The 17,470-nt window shown below is 52.2% G+C and overlaps 3 protein-coding genes across 6 annotated transcripts in view; all 3 read right to left on the bottom strand.

Moving 5' to 3' along the window:
- The window catches only part of LOC119148438 (zinc finger protein 271-like), a 51,639-nt gene extending 41,789 nt beyond the window's left edge, over positions 1-9,850 (bottom strand). The window contains 1 exon segment of the mRNA XM_037388579.1: positions 9,838-9,850. The gene's annotated coding sequence lies outside the window, so the exon portion shown is untranslated.
- LOC119148290 (coiled-coil domain-containing protein 81-like) lies at positions 3,188-7,959 on the bottom strand. Its single transcript, XM_037388259.1, has 8 exons — positions 7,238-7,959; positions 7,054-7,115; positions 6,470-6,623; positions 6,042-6,298; positions 5,839-5,924; positions 5,443-5,567; positions 4,147-4,255; positions 3,188-3,362 (listed from the first exon to the last, which is right to left on the bottom strand). Exons 1-8 carry the CDS (start codon positions 7,293-7,295, stop codon positions 3,188-3,190), a joined length of 1,026 nt encoding a protein of 341 aa, XP_037244156.1. The 5' UTR covers positions 7,296-7,959.
- A 2,263-nt stretch (positions 9,851-12,113) lies between the features above and the next one.
- LOC119148407 (coiled-coil domain-containing protein 81-like) lies at positions 12,114-16,404 on the bottom strand. Of its 4 annotated transcripts, XM_037388516.1 has the most exons (9): positions 16,200-16,218; positions 16,016-16,077; positions 15,658-15,842; positions 15,432-15,585; positions 15,004-15,260; positions 14,801-14,886; positions 14,405-14,529; positions 13,109-13,217; positions 12,114-12,752 (listed from the first exon to the last, which is right to left on the bottom strand). In XM_037388516.1, exons 3-9 carry the CDS (start codon positions 15,796-15,798, stop codon positions 12,362-12,364), a joined length of 1,263 nt encoding a protein of 420 aa, XP_037244413.1. In that variant the 5' UTR covers positions 15,799-15,842; positions 16,016-16,077; positions 16,200-16,218; the 3' UTR covers positions 12,114-12,361. The 4 variants fall into 4 exon arrangements, with proteins under 4 accessions (XP_037244413.1, XP_037244415.1, XP_037244412.1 ...); XM_037388518.1 differs by lacking the exon at positions 15,658-15,842 and having other exon boundaries at positions 16,200-16,404; XM_037388515.1 differs by lacking the exon at positions 16,200-16,218 and having other exon boundaries at positions 16,016-16,193.
- Positions 16,405-17,470: the final 1,066 nt, after the last annotated feature.

Raw genomic sequence — 17,470 nt, 5'->3', positions numbered from 1 at the left:
ACTTTATTAGAGAACGGTTTGACATAGCTAAATTGCTTATTTTAACTACGAGGTCTAGGGCAAAATATAAGAGTGTATCTATTAATGAGGATGAAGATTGTTGCAAATGCATTATGCCACGTGAAAACTATGCCTATTGTAATTGTGAGGTATTACCTTGTGAGTGTTATGATAAATGTTGGGATTGCGGAAAAAGGTTTGTTCACAGTGCCGAGAATGAAAGAAGCGTGTAATAAACAATAATAGGATAAAAAAAAAAAGGGGGAATTGTAAAAAACTATGGACTAGGGTATTGTTTATTAAGATTTATGTTAAGCCCAATGTAAAGATTAGGCAGCAAAAGATAAGATCACCGCCAGGTGTCCAGGATGCCGCTTGTGAAAGATAAGATCACCGACAGGTGTCCAGGATGCCGCTTGTGCGTATGAATGAAGGGCCAACACCTCCACTACTTCATGAACACGAAAGTAAAAGAAAAAAAAAGTATAAAAAGGGACTGTTTGAAGTGCTCAGTACGGCAGTTGGTGGAGCGCAGACTCCCCTGTCGTCCAGCGCTGTTTTTGCTCATATTCTACTTGCTATAATTAATAAAAATTTTAATTGGATTATGATCTATTGTGGTCTCAATTTATAACACTCCTGCCCCCCCTCCTCCCCTCCGCTCCCGACCGCCAGTAACAGCCCCAGGGCCTCCCCGCCGCCGCCTGCCACGGCCCCGCTGCCCGGCCCGGCCCCGCACGGAGGGGGGGGCGGGGGGGGGGGAGGTTCCCGGGGGATCTTGTCACACCCAGCGGCCTCTCGGGCACGGAGCGAGGCCGAGGCCGAGGCCGGCTGCCGCAGCGGCCACGAGCGACACCGGCGCCCCCCGCGACAGCGGGCGTGCCGCTCTATGCGCCGGAAGTCCTCCAGCGCACCGGAAGCTCCCCTCAGTCGTCCGGAGCGCACCCTCGATGGGCCGGAAGTCCTCCAGCGCACCGGAAGCTCCCCTCAGTCGTCCGGAGCGCACCCTCGATGGGCCGGAAGTCCTCCAGCGCACCGGAAGCTCCCCTCAGTCGTCCGGAGCGCACCCTCGATGGGCCGGAAGTCCGCCAAGCACCCGGCCGCGCCCCTCAGTCCTCAGGAAGTTGCGCTCCCGGAAGCAAAGCTGCTCCAAACCAGCAGCAAAGGGCCCCAAATGAACCGCAGCGATAAATACAAGTGACAAAATGCCAGGACGCTGCAGGGACGCCTCTCCCGCCACAACCACCTGAGCACAAGGGCCGCCATGGCTGCTGGAGGTGACGCGGCGTGCCCAGGGGGAGAAATAACCTGTTTGATACCAAAAAATCAGAGATAAATCTCTTTAATACTCGGGTTTTGAGTGTTCGAAAGCAGGCGGTCTTTATTTCCAGCCCTGGATGCACGGGGGATAAGTCGTGCCCAGCACGCATGCTGACTTTGCGCACTCTTTATTTTAATGTGGGCCAAAGGCTCACATGCTGGGCCAAACCCCCTCTCTTTTTGTTACCAAAGCCTCTTTTAGGGCCCAGAGTTTCATTTTTAGCCTTGAAACCCTCACCTGTAGGGCACAAAGCCGCTTGGGTGCTCAAACCCCCATTGTTACGGGTGTAACCCCTCTTCTAGGGCCCAAAGCTTTGTTTTTAGGGTTCAAATCTTTGTCGAGGCAAAAGACTCTCTCATGGTCCGTCCCCTCGTTTTTACGGTCAGCGAGTCACGTGCCCAGCTCCCTGCCTGCTGCCCCCCTTGTGCCTGCATGTCCCGGTGTGCAGAACAGCCCAGTACTGGGAAATTCCTGCATTTGCTGCCATGGTGACCCGGCCGATTGCGCTCTGACTCCATCTTTATCCCTGTGCTGTACTCCAGCGATAAACAGGAGATCCTTGATGCTGTCCACGGGGGAGGTCTGTCATCACCCCCCCGAGCCGTACCATGCTGGGGCCGCCTCAAGCTCTTGCAGGAGGATCAGGGTGATGGGCTTGGGGAGCAGGAGGGTGCTGGGCCAGTTCCCGAAGCTCTTGGCTCATCTGGCCCAACGAGGGCACAGCCTCGGCTCTGCTCACTGCAGCACTCACCGTCCACCCTCCACAACACAGATGCGAGGAGACCCGTACCCCTGCGCAGGCAGAACCCCTGGGCCCACATCTTGCCCTTTTTCCGACGGACTGAATACTCAGCCAAAATGAATTCCAAATCCAATGTAAGAATAAATGCAGGTTATTTTATTATATTCCTATTATATTACAATATAAAAAGGGGAAATATCAGGCAATGTGATAGAAGGAAACAGTACTATTTATTATGCACGATGTGATCAAAGAGCAAGAGCAGCAAAGCATCGAATCAGTCCTGCAAAGTGTTAATGAGACTAAGAATAGGATCCTTCACTGATTCCTGCCTAAACATTGGCCAGCCCCCCCCACACCTTTGGCTGGGAGTCCCGTTGCAGCTGGTGCCAGGAGCCTCTCAGGAATGGTTAAAAAATTCCTAGCAGGCGCGTCTACCCATATGTGAGGGTTCTGCCCCGTCTCGCAGCATGCCCACCTTTATAGTCGGTGAAAAACAGAAATAGTTTACACACCTGCTGTATGTATAACGTTTAATATTATGCAAAGTGCAGGTGTGCGCTGTGTCACGATCTGCAAAGTTCACACATGCCAGGACGTTGGCCAGGCGCGACAGAGTTACCGCCATGACACAGCTGCACACTGTATTGTCTGGATGTTCCTGCTCACATCTTGCTTGTTTGGGGGTCTCAGGACAAAACCCACCTACTCATTAGTTGTCCTTGAGCTCCCTGAGCTCCCAAGTGAAGCGAGCCCTGATTAAAAACAAAGGCTTTTTCAGAAGCAGTAATCAATGTAATAAATTTTAACCGCAGCACCCCAAATTCAAGTGACTCTGGGTGGCGGTGGGGAAGTGAGGGGCTCACTGGGGACACGAAGGTCAAAGGGCTCAAAAGCAGCTTTGACCACGCGTAAAAAAAAAAAAAATAGGTGACCGTTTTCCTCAGCCCTTTTCAGGGCACCGTCACCCCCTTGTCCGTGAGCCAGGGGCTTTCCAGCTTGCAAGGTCACCCCAAGGGCACTGAGGTCTGTTGCTCCTTTCTTATCACAGAGGTGAACGGTTGCTGCGAACAATGAAAAAACTCAGTGCTATTTCACAGCTTTGCCGTTTTGTTTGTCTCTTTTCACAGCTCCCTGCGTCCTGAAGACAGAGAGATTTCTGCAAAAGAAGAGAGGCTCTTCTCGAACAGTACCGCCATGTTCTGGAAGCTCTTTGTCCGCATGTAGACCTTTCTGCCACCTCGGTGGGTGCTCTGAGCACCTCCAAACCCTGATCGCTCCATCCTGGAGATCACCAGTCTGGTCTTCAAATGCGTGGTGTTGTGTCAGCCCAGACCCTTAAAACATATAGGGCATCACGTGGGGAATTGTGAAGTTGTATCCCGCTAAGACTGTATACTGTGGGTCTTTCAGCACCGACCAGAACCTTTCAGGTCTTGATTGTAGTAATTGTGCTGCCTCGTCTCTTGTTGGCAGCGGAGTCATGGCCTTGTAGGTGATCTCCTTGGGCATCCAGGCTTCCGGGCTCATTGATGAATTTGTTTCAGTGTTGAATTTGCTTCCAACAGGGTATATTTTTTCTCCTTGTCTTTGCTTGTGCCTCTGCAGTCTTGCTGCTTGTGTTTGGTTCGGCTTTGCTGCTTGGCCTTTGGCTGCAGGTTTGCCTTTGGATTGGCCGCTCACCAGCAACTTTTTTCCAGACACGGCCCCTGGGATCCCTGGCAGCTGCCTGGAAGGACATAACACAAGGACTTTGCCCGAGGCCATGATGGCTTCGGGGCTACATCCTGCCCTGCAAGCCATGTGCCTCTTGGCGCAGCCTCCGGCAGCTCAGGAGGGGAAATGCCCTCCCCAAGCCGGCACCCTCAGCTGACACACAGCTGTCCCCATGTCCCCAGGCCACACCTGTGCTCTCATGAAGGGGAGGAGGACACACCCCCCCTTTGAAATGGGGGCTCCCCTAGCCCCATCGCACTGCCCTGTGCTGCTGTCAGGCAGTGATGAACCCAGTGAGGGTTTGGGGCTCTCACCGGGTCGGCAAGTAACCCGATGCAGATGCTCAGTCCTGAGCCCCCAGACTCACCTAGCTTGGTGCTTCGTCCTCTTATTCATCGCCGCCTTATTGTGGACTTCCTCCTGTTTGTTAGTAACCGAGCTGGAATCAGCAGGCAAAGGCACTTCAGGAAGTCCCGCTGCAAATGGGAAGGAGAAACCTCGTCAAGAAGAGCATCACCGTGATGCTCCCAGTCCCAGGGACATGGAGCGGTGCTCACATCTCATCCCAAAACATCCAAGGCAGCCGTTCTGCTCTATCCACTGCCTCCCCAATACCAGCAAAGGTGATGTGAATCACTTAGCATAACTTGGCGTTAGCAGCTGGGAAGCCTTGGCTGAAAGCTGTGAAAGCTAAAATCTTTGGATTTACACCCACATTTTTCCCTACTTGGACAAAAGGAGGCCTCGAGACAGCTGCTTTTATCAGCATAAGGCTTGAGGAAAGCGGGTGAACCCCTGTCTGCTTTCACGTGGAAAGGATGATGATTAACCTGTGCTCCATCGCTCTGGGGATTTGCTTATTCCCCTACTATTTTTTCAAGGGTTCTTGGAAATAAAAGGTGTAGAATTAGCAGGGAAATCTGCTCTCATTCGGGACATGGATTACTCGGTGCTGGCCAGTAAAACTAAAGATGTGTCCTAGGAGCTGTCTGCATACAGGCTGTACTAGCAGACACCGTGCATCTCCCACCAAGTTATGGCTGGCTTGGAAGGAGGTTTACACCGAGAGAAGGACAGGCTCTGATAAATCCCAAGCAAGTCAAAACTACGTGCAATATTCCTCCCCTCGTTTCTAAGAAACGCAAGTCCTCCTTGAAGCGGTACGGGTTATGCCGGCTGTAATAAATTAATCTATCAAGATCCTGCCTGAGATTCTGCTTGGGGGATCCTAGGGTTGAGCAAAAAGGGAAAATATCTGCATGAGTGCATGTGTGGAGTCGAGGCAGCGTGCCCGTTGGATCAGTGGCCCGCCATGAAGGGTCTACAAAGTCTCAGGTGGTAGAACTTGACGCCTTGAGCGTGCACCAAGTTCCTTTTCCCCAGCAACCAGCGCTCACCGGGCTCCTCGGCGAAGGCACTGGTAGCGCCGGGGTTTGGAAAAAGGGGAGGTGGGTGATGTAGGCAAGCCTCTTTTGGAGAGGGAATGTTAGGTCATTTCCAAGAATCCGAGCATCCTGGCCCACTCCCAAAGCCAAGCTTGGGAGAAGAGGCCGTGCCAATGTGGCACGAAGCTTTGGTGCAAGCATTTGACCATCATTGCTGTGGATTTTCCTACCGGAAGCCGCTTGCCCATGCTACGGAAAAGAGCCGGGAACTGCCTTACCTTTTGAGTGTTGCCTGATGGGTGGCAAATCCTCTTCTTTCTTCCACATGTCCTCACCAAGGGCACGCCTCAAGACCTTGAGAGGGTGCCTGGACTGAGATTTGGGCACAAACTCCAGTTCAAACCTGGTGACAAAGAGGTGACAGTGGCATGACCAAAGGCACCACCAGCCCTTTTTGCTCTGCTCCCAGCCAGAGCTTGGCACCATTGTAAAAGGTGTTTTTTCCCCCCACAAATCATCCATTCCCCATCCCCAGGGAGCATCCCAGGAAATGGGGTCGCCCAGGAAAGGTGTCCCGGTGTCCTCAAATCCTTCCTCCATCCCAGCGTTTGCAGGAATGACAACAGGGCAGAGCCACAGCAGGACCCCCGTGGTCACTTGGGGGAAGGACTCACTCAGGAAAGATGATGACACGGCTGGTGCGAGTCAGGGAAGAAACAGGTACCATCCGGGACACCACCATGTCCAGCAGCTGGGGAAACTGCAATGGAGGAACACGGAGATGCCAGGACATCCTCGACGTGACCATGACACTCAATCACGGAGGAGTTCAGGGCGGCATGAGCCGCTGGAGCCACAGGGAATCCAAAACACTCACTATGAGTGCAGCCATTCTGAGGTTTGTCTTCCCAGATATCTCTTCCAGGAAATCATAGTAGAATCTCATTTGCACCATCCTGTCTTCAATGAGGAGCACCCCAACATCTCTCAGGACAAGTGCAATGCTCTTCCCCTTCGCCAGGCAGTGAGACAGGAGGGACATGGTGCCTAGGATGCATCCCTCCACTTTGCACCGGGACACGTGGGCATCCGTGGCCACCTTGGCATATTTCACAGGCTCCAACACCTTATTGTCTGGAAAAACCACACGAGAGGGATGAAGGCGCTCACCCTGCAGCCCTCCCCGAGGGATTCTTACTGCGCGTGTCCTGTTTGCGGACCAGCTTCACAGAGGGGCCAGTTTGCTTCTCGCCAAGGGATGTGATAACTCCCATCTTCACCCACACCATGCAGTTGTTGTCCTACCAGACAGGTCATCCTCGTTGTCCATGAGGTTGTGGATGTCTCTGAGGGTCCTGGACAGGCGAAACACAGGCCTCTGGATAGTGACAATCTCTGTCCCAACCTGCTTCTGTGCGGGGACCACGTCAAAGGAGCCAAGGGTGGGAATTCGTACCCCCTGGAGCAGAGAAGAAGGGCGTGAAGGGTGAAGAGGGAAGAGCTGGGGGATGGCTCCACCCAGGGATGGTACCTCGGACCCTGCCACCTCCCGCTCTTTGGAGGCACCAGCTGGGACAGTGGGGAGAGCTTTGGGGAGGAGATGCCGAGTCCTCCCCTTCCTTTTCCTCCTTGGAAAAAGCGGGACTTGGGGGCAGAAGCCACTCAAGGGCATCCAGGGTTCTCCAACAACGGATCAGCCTTGCAGTAGAAGACTACCTAGCAGAGGTGACACCACCCTTGCCCGAGCCCTGTTTTGTCTCTCAGTGGGGATTTTGTGGGGAGTTCCCTGCTTTTTGAGGAGGGAAGGAGCAACTGCAGCCCAAGCTCCACGGCCACGGGATCCCCCCAGCTTCTCTAGGGGGATGAGGAAGATGCGGGTGTCACTCTACCTTGTGTAGCAAGAGCTGTTGTTGGATGTAGCTGGCCACTGCGTCCCAGATGGCTGTTTGCTCTGGAAAGCAAAGGAAAACCAGGTCACACTCTCTGTCTGCTGGCTCTGCCTGCGTCCCACCCCCACAACGCCACAACTCTCAGTCCTGACAACACTCCTGTAGTGGCTGTGGGTGCTTGTACCTCTGGGGGTGATGCTGGGCATCATGAAGATGGGCTTCATCCCATCCCAGAAGTCCATCTTGTTTTGCCTTATGCTAGCGCCTCACTGCTTTGTGGCAACAGCCGTGTAGGAAGCTCTTCCCTGTGTTCACCCCAGAGATGCTCCTCCAGAGTGTGGGAACAACCACCCTACGCCCCCTTTTGTACCCCTGCGTGGCCTGTGTCACAGACCCGGTGTGACATCACAATGATGCCGCCGCTGCTGACTTCACCATCCAATGTGAAATGGTCAGCAGTCACCTGCTGCCTGCTCTGACACAAACCTTTTGCCTGCTGTGACATTGCTGCTGATGAAGCAGTTTTAACCACATGAGTAGCCGACTGAGAGCAAAAGGACAAGCACCAAAAGCGGGCCAAACACTGGCAGCGAAATTTCATAGGCGCAGAGTAAAGGGACAAAGGGAGGATTAGAGTGACCTCTGTCGAGGCTGAGCTCCCCTCCTTACAGTCAGGCTCCAGCAAGCACTTGGGACCAGAGATCAGATGGCAGATGGGCTGACAATGGAGTCTGGGGGCGTTTCTTCCTCCTCCTCCTTTTTTTTCCTGCTAGCTGCCCTTTTCTTCCTGTTATTCCTGGGGGGGGTTTCCCCTTTTAATTATTTTCCTCCTCCTCTACTTCTTACTTGCCCTGCTTTGGTCTTCCTGCTCTTTTCCTTCTGCTCCATTTTCCTCCCCCTCCTCCTCTTCCAAGTTCTCTTCTTAATCTTCCTCCTCTTCTGCATCCCGTTTCTCATTTTCCTCCTCCTCCTCCTCCTCCTCCTCCTCCTCTGTTCCTTTTCTTCCCTTAGCCCATGGACTGCCCCTGTAAAACATCCACCAAATGTCCACAGTTGATGAGGTCCATGATTCCAGGCCCCGCCTCGACAGTGGTCACTTGGGATAGGAAAAGAAGGGCATTTTGTGGAGTTCCTGGGCACCAAAGCCTGCTCAGATCAGAACCTAGAGATTCCCCTCCCTTCCAGGGTCTAAAGTGTCATTTTTAGGATTCCAGCCCATCGTTTTGAGGGTCCAAACCCTTATTTGTAGGGTCCAACCCCCTCTTTTAGGTCTCAAATCCTCATTTGTAAAGCTCAATGCTTAGCTTCTGGTGCTGCAATCCTCCTTTTGACCTCCAAGAAAGGTACCGCTCCTATTACCTTGTTTATAAATACTGGGGCTCAAGTAAGTTTTATGACTTTTCAGTTTCCTAAGGATTAATGCTACTGCATTGTAACAGATTGTGAATTATGACAACAGAGGATTTGCCACAATTCCCTCATTTGAAGGGTTTGGCCACGCTTTGAAGGGTGGAAAATGATCCCTGATCTGGGAATATCCCAGGAAACATCTGGATTATGATCAAGAAGGGCCTGATTTGAAGTTCCGTCTCTATCCTGGTGGAAATATAGAAAAAAAAGAACAGAAAAATGCCATTTTTATTCTCCCTCAAACCCACATGGACTTTCTGAGTCTGGTTCTGAGCTGCAAGGCTACCCCACGGCAGGGCTGGTCTAATACCTCTTGGAGGCATTTACTTGCTTTTCCTGACATTTGTTTTCCACCAAACCAAGATGGATTTATAAAATATTTCAGTCCTGTCTGCATTCATGTCCAAGAAACTGCTCCATCCAACTTTCAGCTCCAAGCCAGTTGTTGTCACTGGGAAAGGCAGGCTGAAATCTCTGCAGAAAATCCCACTAGCTTCAACAAAACCAAAATTTACGTGCACAAGAAAAAACAACCCCCAAACTCCCAACCGAGCTTCCCAGCTGGGACACGACTGTGCCAGAACATACTCAGATACTTTCAGAAATCACGATTTTGTGCTTGTCTCCTGCACGCTGATGGCAAACAGGGGCCAACACGTTGTGAGCAGCGTTCAACCAATTTGGATCTAAGCCAGCCTTTTCTGCCCAAGCTATTGAGATTTTTGGCTACAACAGCCCCAGGTCTGGACCCTTTTTCAGTCATCTCCAAGGTCCCAAGAGTGGCTGCCGAGGGTGATGGTGCTGCGAGGATGCTGCAAGTCTGCACAGGCTTGAGGAACAACTAGAACCCAAGACCGTGTGAAATAAATCCTTTGGGGGATATTAAATTCAAGGACATCCCGGTCAGCTCAGGAAGGGAAGCTGGGAAAGTATCGCAGGGTGCTTGTCTTGCTCTGCTGCTTTTGTTTAAGTGTCTTGTGTTGGCTCTGTTGGAGGCTGAACCTGGGGCTTGCAGGAGTTGGTCTGAGCCAGTACAGCCATTTCTAAGTTTTCTGCATTTTAAGAGCTCAAGGAAGGTCTCCTAGAAAAAGAAAAGGGTTTCTTTGTCTGATGGGGGGGGATGGTTGATGGGAAACAGCTTTGGTTTTGCTGGGAGAAGTCCCCCATAACTTGTCACTTTTTCTCCTGGGAGAGGTCCCCATGCCCAGAGGCAGCAGATGTCCAACGGCAGCTCCATCACCCAGTTCCTGGAAATTGTAGATGCACGGGAGCTGCAGCTCCTGCACTCCTGGCTCTTCATGGGCTGCTCTTCTGGACAATGGCCTCATTATCAGTGCTGCAGAGTGCAACCACCACCTCCACACCCCCATGTACTTCCTCCTCCTCACCCTCTCCCTCCTCTACCTGGGCTCCATCTCCACCACTCTCCCCAAATCCCTGGCCAGTTCTGTGTGGGACACCAGAAAATCAGGAGGTAGGTGGCTGGGTGTGTGAAAGGGAAGGTGTTAGAGGATCGTTGTTTTAAAATGTTGACAGCTTCCCGGCCTGGATGAGGCTGGCTGCCTCGCAGCATAAATAAAAGAAAAAAAAAAAAAAAAAGAAGAAAAAAATAAAAAGCTGTGCTTGTTCTTCTCAGCTCAGTTTTCCCCGAGCAGAGGCCATTTGGGACAATAGCTACAGCAATGAGGGACAAGAGATGCCCCCTCAGCAGAGCAGCTGGTGGGATCAAAGACTCCCCCGCCCTGTCCTTTTTGGGCAGCAGGATTAGGGCAGCAGGATGAAGGATGCTCTTTGCAGCAGCAAGTGAAGGTGACATGGCAGGGGGGAGCAGTATCAGCAATGACAAAGCTGCTTTCCAAGTGGGCGAGGGGGCTGCATGTTGGGGGCAGCCCAAGGGCTGGGGCCATCCAAGAGGGTGGGAGGATACATCCATCCCCATGATGTGATGCTCCATCTTTGCAACATGTCACCATAGTCACTGGATGTTCCCATCTGAAGGCAAATTACAGCCTGCCAAGCCTCCATTCCCAACACCCCCAAAACCTGCCCTCCACCCCCAGTTGTTCTCCTTGACGCTGACAGTAATTAAATTGCACTGAATCAGTGACGTTTGATTTGCAGAACCTTTGTGTTCATTTGAAGGGGAGTGGGATGCCCATTCCTTGGCATCCTCATGGCCAGGGGAAGCCAGCGAGACCTCCGAGCCAGGCGATCAGGCATGACTTGAAATAATTTGTCAGAGTTGGCTTGTATTCATAAATAATCCCTTTTAATCGTTTTCCTGGCCAGAAAATGGAAAGAGCAGAGCTGGAATTCGCATTCATTTCTCTGCCTACAGCCTCCCAACCTGTTCAGAGTAAGGATTTTCAGCTGTGCACAGTTTTGTGTGCTGAGACAAAAGGAGTGTAGCTGAAGGAGGACTCTCAATGTTTTTGGGGGGCCAGTTTCCCCTCTGCAGGGGTTTCTAGCTCCAGACACAAAGGTGATGATTGCGTCATGGCAGATGATTCCTGCTTAGTTCATTTGCTCGCCTGTTTTAAACAAACAGTAGGTGAGGATTTCCCCACTTGCACATCCCTCACCACAGTGATCAATGTGACGGAGCATCGCCCATTTTCTATTAGAAATCCATTCTGATATTTTGAATATCCCTTTTCCAGGATGCTTTTAACAGGACGTTTCATTCTGCAGTTTAAAATTACTGTTCACTTTGCAGTGATGGGAAGTCTCCAGACACGTTCTCAGGGTCACCTAGACCTGTGAGCAGCCCTGGCCAGCGCAGCACACCCTCAACAACAGAAGAGCACTGCCCTACCGGGGGTCGCTCATCGAATCAGTCCTGCAAAGTGTTAACGAGACTAAGAATAGGATCCTTCACTGATTCCGGCCTAAACATTGTCCAGCCCCCCCCCCCCCCACCTTTGGCTGGGAGTCCCGTTGCAGCTGGTGCCAGGAGCCTCTCAGGAATGGTTAAAAAATTCCTAGCAGGCGCGTCTACGCATATGTGAGGGTTCTGCCCCGTCTCGCAGCATGCCCACCTTTATAGTCGGTGAAAAACAAAAATAGTTTACACACCTGCTATATGTATAACATTTAATTTTATGCAAAGTGCAGGTGTGCGCTGTGTCATGATCTGCAAAGTTCACACATGCCAGGACGTTGGCCAGGCGTGACAGAGTTACCGCCATGACACAGCTGCACACTGTATTGTCTGGATGTTCCTGCTCACATCTTGCTTGTTTGGGGGTCTCAGGACAAAACCCACCTACTCATTAGTTGTCCTTGAGCTCCCTGAGCTCCCAAGTGAAGCGAGCCCTGATTAAAAACAAAGGCTTTTTCAGAAGCAGTAATCAATGTAATAAATTTTAACCGCAGCACCCCAAATTCAAGTGACTCTGGGTGGCGGTGGGGAAGTGAGGGGCTCACTGGGGACACGAAGGTCAAAGGGCTCAAAAGCAGCTTTGACCACGCGTAAAAAAAAAAAAAATAGGTGACCGTTTTCCTCAGCCCTTTTCAGGGCACCGTCACCCCCTTGTCCGTGAGCCAGGGGCTTTCCAGCTTGCAAGGTCACCCCAAGGGCACTGAGGTCTGTTGCTCCTTTCTTATCACAGAGGTGAACGGTTGCTGCGAACAATGAAAAAACTCAGTGCTATTTCACAGCTTTGCCGTTTTGTTTGTCTCTTTTCACAGCTCCCTGCGTCCTGAAGACAGAGAGATTTCTGCAAAAGAAGAGAGGCTCTTCTCGAACAGTACCGCCATGTTCTGGAAGCTCTTTGTCCGCATGTAGACCTTTCTGCCACCTCGGTGGGTGCTCTGAGCACCTCCAAACCCTGATCGCTCCATCCTGGAGATCACCAGTCTGGTCTTCAAATGCGTGGTGTTGTGTCAGCCCAGACCCTTAAAACATATAGGGCATCACGTGGGGAATTGTGAAGTTGTATCCCGCTAAGACTGTATACTGTGGGTCTTTCAGCACCGACCAGAACCTTTCAGGTCTTGATTGTAGTAATTGTGCTGCCTCGTCTCTTGTTGGCAGCGGAGTCATGACCTTGTAGGTGATCTCCTTGGGCATCCAGGCTTCCGGGCTCATTGATGAATTTGTTTCAGTGTTGAATTTGCTTCCAACAGGGTATATTTTTTCTCCTTGTCTTTGCTTGTAACTCTGCAGTCTTGCTGCTTGTGTTTGGTTCGGCTTTGCTGCTTGGCCTTTGGCTGCAGGTTTGCCTTTGGATTGGCCGCTCACCAGCAACTTTTTTCCAGACACGGCCCCTGGGATCCCTGGCAGCTGCCTGGAAGGACATAACACAAGGACTTTGCCCGAGGCCATGATGGCTTCGGGGCTACATCCTGCCCTGCAAGCCATGTGCCTCTTGGCGCAGCCTCCGGCAGCTCAGGAGGGGAAATGCCCTCCCCAAGCCAGCACCCTCAGCTGACACACAGCTGTCCCCATGTCCCCAGGCCACACCTGTGCTCTCATGAAGGGGAGGAGGACACCCCCCCCCCCTTTGAAATGGGGGCTCCCCTAGCCCCATCGCACTGCCCTGTGCTGCTGTCAGGCAGTGATGAACCCAGTGAGGGTTTGGGGCTCTCACCGGGTCGGCAAGTAACCCGATGCAGATGCTCAGTCCTGAGCCCCCAGACTCACCTAGCCTGGCGCTTCGTCCTCTTATTCATCGCCGCCTTATTGTGGACTTCCTCCTGTTTGTTAGTAACCGAGCTGGAATCAGCAGGCAAAGGCACTTCAGGAAGTCCCGCTGCAAATGGGAAGGAGAAACCTCGTCAAGAAGAGCATCACCGTGATGCTCCCAGTCCCAGGGACATGGAGCGGTGCTCACATCTCATCCCAAAACATCCAAGGCAGCCGTTCTGCTCTATCCACTGCCTCCCCAATACCAGCAAAAGTGATGTGAATCACTTAGCATAACTTGGCGTTAGCAGCTGGGAAGCCTTGGCTGCAAGCTGTGAAAGCTAAAATCTTTGGATTTACACCCACATTTTTCCCTACTTGGACAAAAGGAGGCTTCGAGACAGCTGCTTTTATCAGCATAAGGCTTGAGGAAAGCGGGTGAACCCCTGTCTGCTTTCACGTGGAAAGGATGATGATTAACTTGTGCTCCATCGCTCTGGGGATTTGCTTATTCCCCTACTATTTTTTCAAGGGTTCTTGGAAATAAAAGGTGTAGAATTAGCAGGCAAATCTGCTCTCATTCGGGACATGGATTACTCGGTGCTGGCCAGTAAAACTAAAGATGTGTCCTAGGAGCTGTCTGCATACAGGCTGTACTAGCAGACACCGTGCATCTCCCACCAAGTTATGGCTGGCTTGGAAGGAGGTTTACACCGAGAGAAGGACAGGCTCTGATAAATCCCGAGCAAGTCAAAACTACGTGCAATATTCCTCCCCTCGTTTCTAAGAAACGCAAGTCCTCCTTGAAGCGGTACGGGTTATGCCGGCTGTAATAAATTAATCTATCAAGATCCTGCCTGAGATTCTGCTTGGGGGATCCTAGGGTTGAGCAAAAAGGGAAAATATCTGCATGAGTGCATGTGTGGAGTCGAGGCAGCGTGCCCGTTGGATCAGTGGCCCGCCATGAAGGGTCTACAAAGTCTCAGGTGGTAGAACTTGACGCCTTGAGCGTGCACCAAGTTCCTTTTCCCCAGCAACCAGCGCTCACCGGGCTCCTCGGCGAAGGCACTGGTAGCGCCGGGGTTAGGAAAAAGGGGAGGTGGGTGATGTAGGCAAGCCTCTTTTGGAGAGGGAATGTTAAGTCATTCCCAAGAATCCGAGCATCCTGGCCCACTCCCAAAGCCAAGCTTGGGAGAAGAGGCCGTGCCAATGTGGCACAAAGCTTTGGTGCAAGCATTTGACCGTCATTGCTGTGGATTTTCCTACCGGAAGCCGCTTGCCCATGCTACGGAAAAGAGCCGGGAACTGCCTTACCTTTTGTGTGTTGCCTGATGGGTGGCAAATCCTCTTCTTTCTTCCACATGTCCTCACCAAGGGCACGCCTCAAGACCTTGAGAGGGTGCCTGGACTGAGATTTGGGCACAAACTCCAGTTCAAACCTGGTGACAAAGAGGTGACAGTGGCATGACCAAAGGCACCACCAGCCCTTTTTGCTCTGCTCCCAGCCAGAGCTTGGCACCATTGTAAAAGGTGTTTTTTCCCCCCACAAATCATCCATTCCCCATCCCCAGGGAGCATCCCAGGAAATGGGGTCGCCCAGGAAAGGTGTCCCGGTGTCCTCAAATCCTTCCTCCATCCCAGCGTTTGCAGGAATGACAACAGGGCAGAGCCACAGCAGGACCCCCGTGGTCACTTGGGGGAAGGACTCACTCAGGAAAGATGATGACACGGCTGGTGCGAGTCAGGGAAGAAACAGGTACCATCCGGGACACCACCATGTCCAGCAGCTGGGGAAACTGCAATGGAGGAACACGGAGATGCCAGGACATCCTCGACGTGACCATGACACTCAATCACGGAGGAGTTCAGGGCGGCATGAGCCGCTGGAGCCACAGGGAATCCAAAACACTCACTATGAGCGCAGCCATTCTGAGGTTTGTCCTCCCAGATATCTCTTCCAGGAAATCATAGTAGAATCTCATTTGCACCATCCTGTCTTCAATGAGGAGCACCCCAACATCTCTCAGGACAAGTGCAATGCTCTTCCCCTTCGCCAGGCAGTGAGTCAGGAGGGACATGGTGCCTAGGATGCATCCCTCCACTTTGCACCGGGACACGTGGGCATCCGTGGCCACCTTGGCATATTTCACAGGCTCCAACACCTTATTGTCTGGAAAAACCACACGAGAGGGATGAAGGCGCTCACCCTGCAGCCCTCCCCGAGGGATTCTTACTGCGCGTGTCCTGTTTGCGGACCAGCTTCACAGAGGGGCCAGTTTGCTTCTCGCCAAGGGATGTGATAACTCCCATCTTCACCCACACCATGCAGTTGTTGTCCTACCAGACAGGTCATCCTCGTTGTCCATGAGGTTGTGGATGTCTCTGAGGGTCCTGGACAGGCGAAACACAGGCCTCTGGATAGTGACAATCTCTGTCCCAACCTGCTTCTGTGCGGGGACCACGTCAAAGGAGCCGAGGGTGGGAATTCGTACCCCCTGGAGCAGAGAAGAAGGGCGTGAAGGGTGAAGAGGGAAGAGCTGGGGGATGGCTCCACCCAGGGATGGTACCTCGGACCCTGCCACCTCCCGCTCTTTGGAGGCACCAGCTGGGACAGTGGGGAGAGCTTTGGGGAGGAGATGCCGAGTCCTCTCCTTCCTTTTCCTCCTTGGAAAAAGCGGGACTTGGGGGCAGAAGCCACTCAAGGGCATCCAGGGTTCTCCAACAACGGATCAGCCTTGCAGTAGAAGACTACCTAGCAGAGGTGACACCACCCTTGCCCGAGCCCTGTTTTGTCTCTCAGTGGGGATTTTGTGGGGAGTTCCCTGCTTTTTGAGGAGGGAAGGAGCAACTGCAGCCCAAGCTCCACGGCCACGGGATCCCCCCAGCTTCTCTAGGGGGATGAGGAAGATGCGGGTGTCACTCTACCTTGTGTAGCAAGAGCTGTTGTTGGATGTAGCTGGCCACTGCGTCCCAGATGGCTGTTTGCTCTGGAAAGCAAAGGAAAACCAGGTCACACTCTCTGTCTGCTGGCTCTGCCTGCGTCCCACCCCCACAACGCCACAACTCTCAGTCCTGACAACACTCCTGTAGTGGCTGTGGGTGCTTGTACCTCTGGGGGTGATGCTGGGCATCATGAAGATGGGCTTCATCCCATCCCAGAAGTCCATCTTGTTTTGCCTTATGCTAGCGCCTCACTGCTTTGTGGCAACAGCCGTGTAGGAAGCTCTTCCCTGTGTTCACCCCAGAGATGCTCCTCCAGAGTGTGGGAACAACCACCCTACGCCCCCTTTTGTACCCCTGCGTGGCCTGTGTCACAGACCCAGTGTGACATCACAATGATGCCGCCGCTGCTGACTTCACCATCCAATGTGAAATGGTCAGCAGTCACCTGCTGCCTGCTCTGACACAAACCTTTTGCCTGCTGTGACATTGCTGCTGATGAAGCAGTTTTAACCACATGAGTAGCCGACTGAGAGCAAAAGGACAAGCACCAAAAGCGGGCCAAACACTGGCAGCGAAATTTCATAGGCGCAGAGTAAAGGGACAAAGGGAGGATTAGAGTGACCTCTGTCGAGGCTGAGCTCCCCTCCTTACAGTCAGGCTCCAGCAAGCACTTGGGACCAGAGATCAGATGGCAGATGGGCTGACAATGGAGTCTGGGGGCGTTTCTTCCTCCTCCTCCTTTTTTTTCCTGCTAGCTGCCCTTTTCTTCCTGTTATTCCTGGGGGGGGTTTCCCCTTTTAATTATTTTCCTCCTCCTCTACTTCTTACTTGCCCTGCTTTGGTCTTCCTGCTCTTTTCCTTCTGCTCCATTTTCCTCCCCCTCCTCCTCTTCCAAGTTCTCTTCTTAATCTTCCTCCTCTTCTGCATCCCGTTTCTCATTTTCCTCCTCCTCCTCCTCCTCCTCCTCCTCCTCTGTTCCTTTTCTTCCCTTAGCCCATGGACTGCCCCTGTAAAACATCCACCAAATGTCCACAGTTGATGAGGTCCATGATTCCAGGCCCCGCCTCGACAGTGGTCACTTGGGATAGGAAAAGAACGGCATTTTGTGGAGTTCCTGGGCACCAAAGCCTGCTCAGATCAGAACCTAGAGATTCCCCTCCCTTCCAGGGTCTAAAGTGTCATTTTTAGGATTCCAGCCCATCGTTTTGAGGGTCCAAACCCTTATTTGTAGGGTCCAACCCCCTCTTTTAGGTCTCAAATCCTCATTTGTAAAGCTCAATGCTTAGCTTCTGGTGCTGCAATCCTCCTTTTGACCTCCAAGAAAGGTACCGCTCCTATTACCTTGTTTATAAATACTGGGGCTCAAGTAAGTTTTATGACTTTTCAGTTTCCTAAGGATTAATGCTACTGCATTGTAACAGATTGTGAATTATGACA

This window comes from Falco rusticolus, chromosome 5, assembly GCF_015220075.1.
Source record: "Falco rusticolus isolate bFalRus1 chromosome 5, bFalRus1.pri, whole genome shotgun sequence".
Taxonomy (NCBI): domain Eukaryota; kingdom Metazoa; phylum Chordata; class Aves; order Falconiformes; family Falconidae; genus Falco; species Falco rusticolus.
Note: the sequence above shows the minus strand (reverse complement) of the source record. Positions and strands in the feature narration are given on the sequence as shown.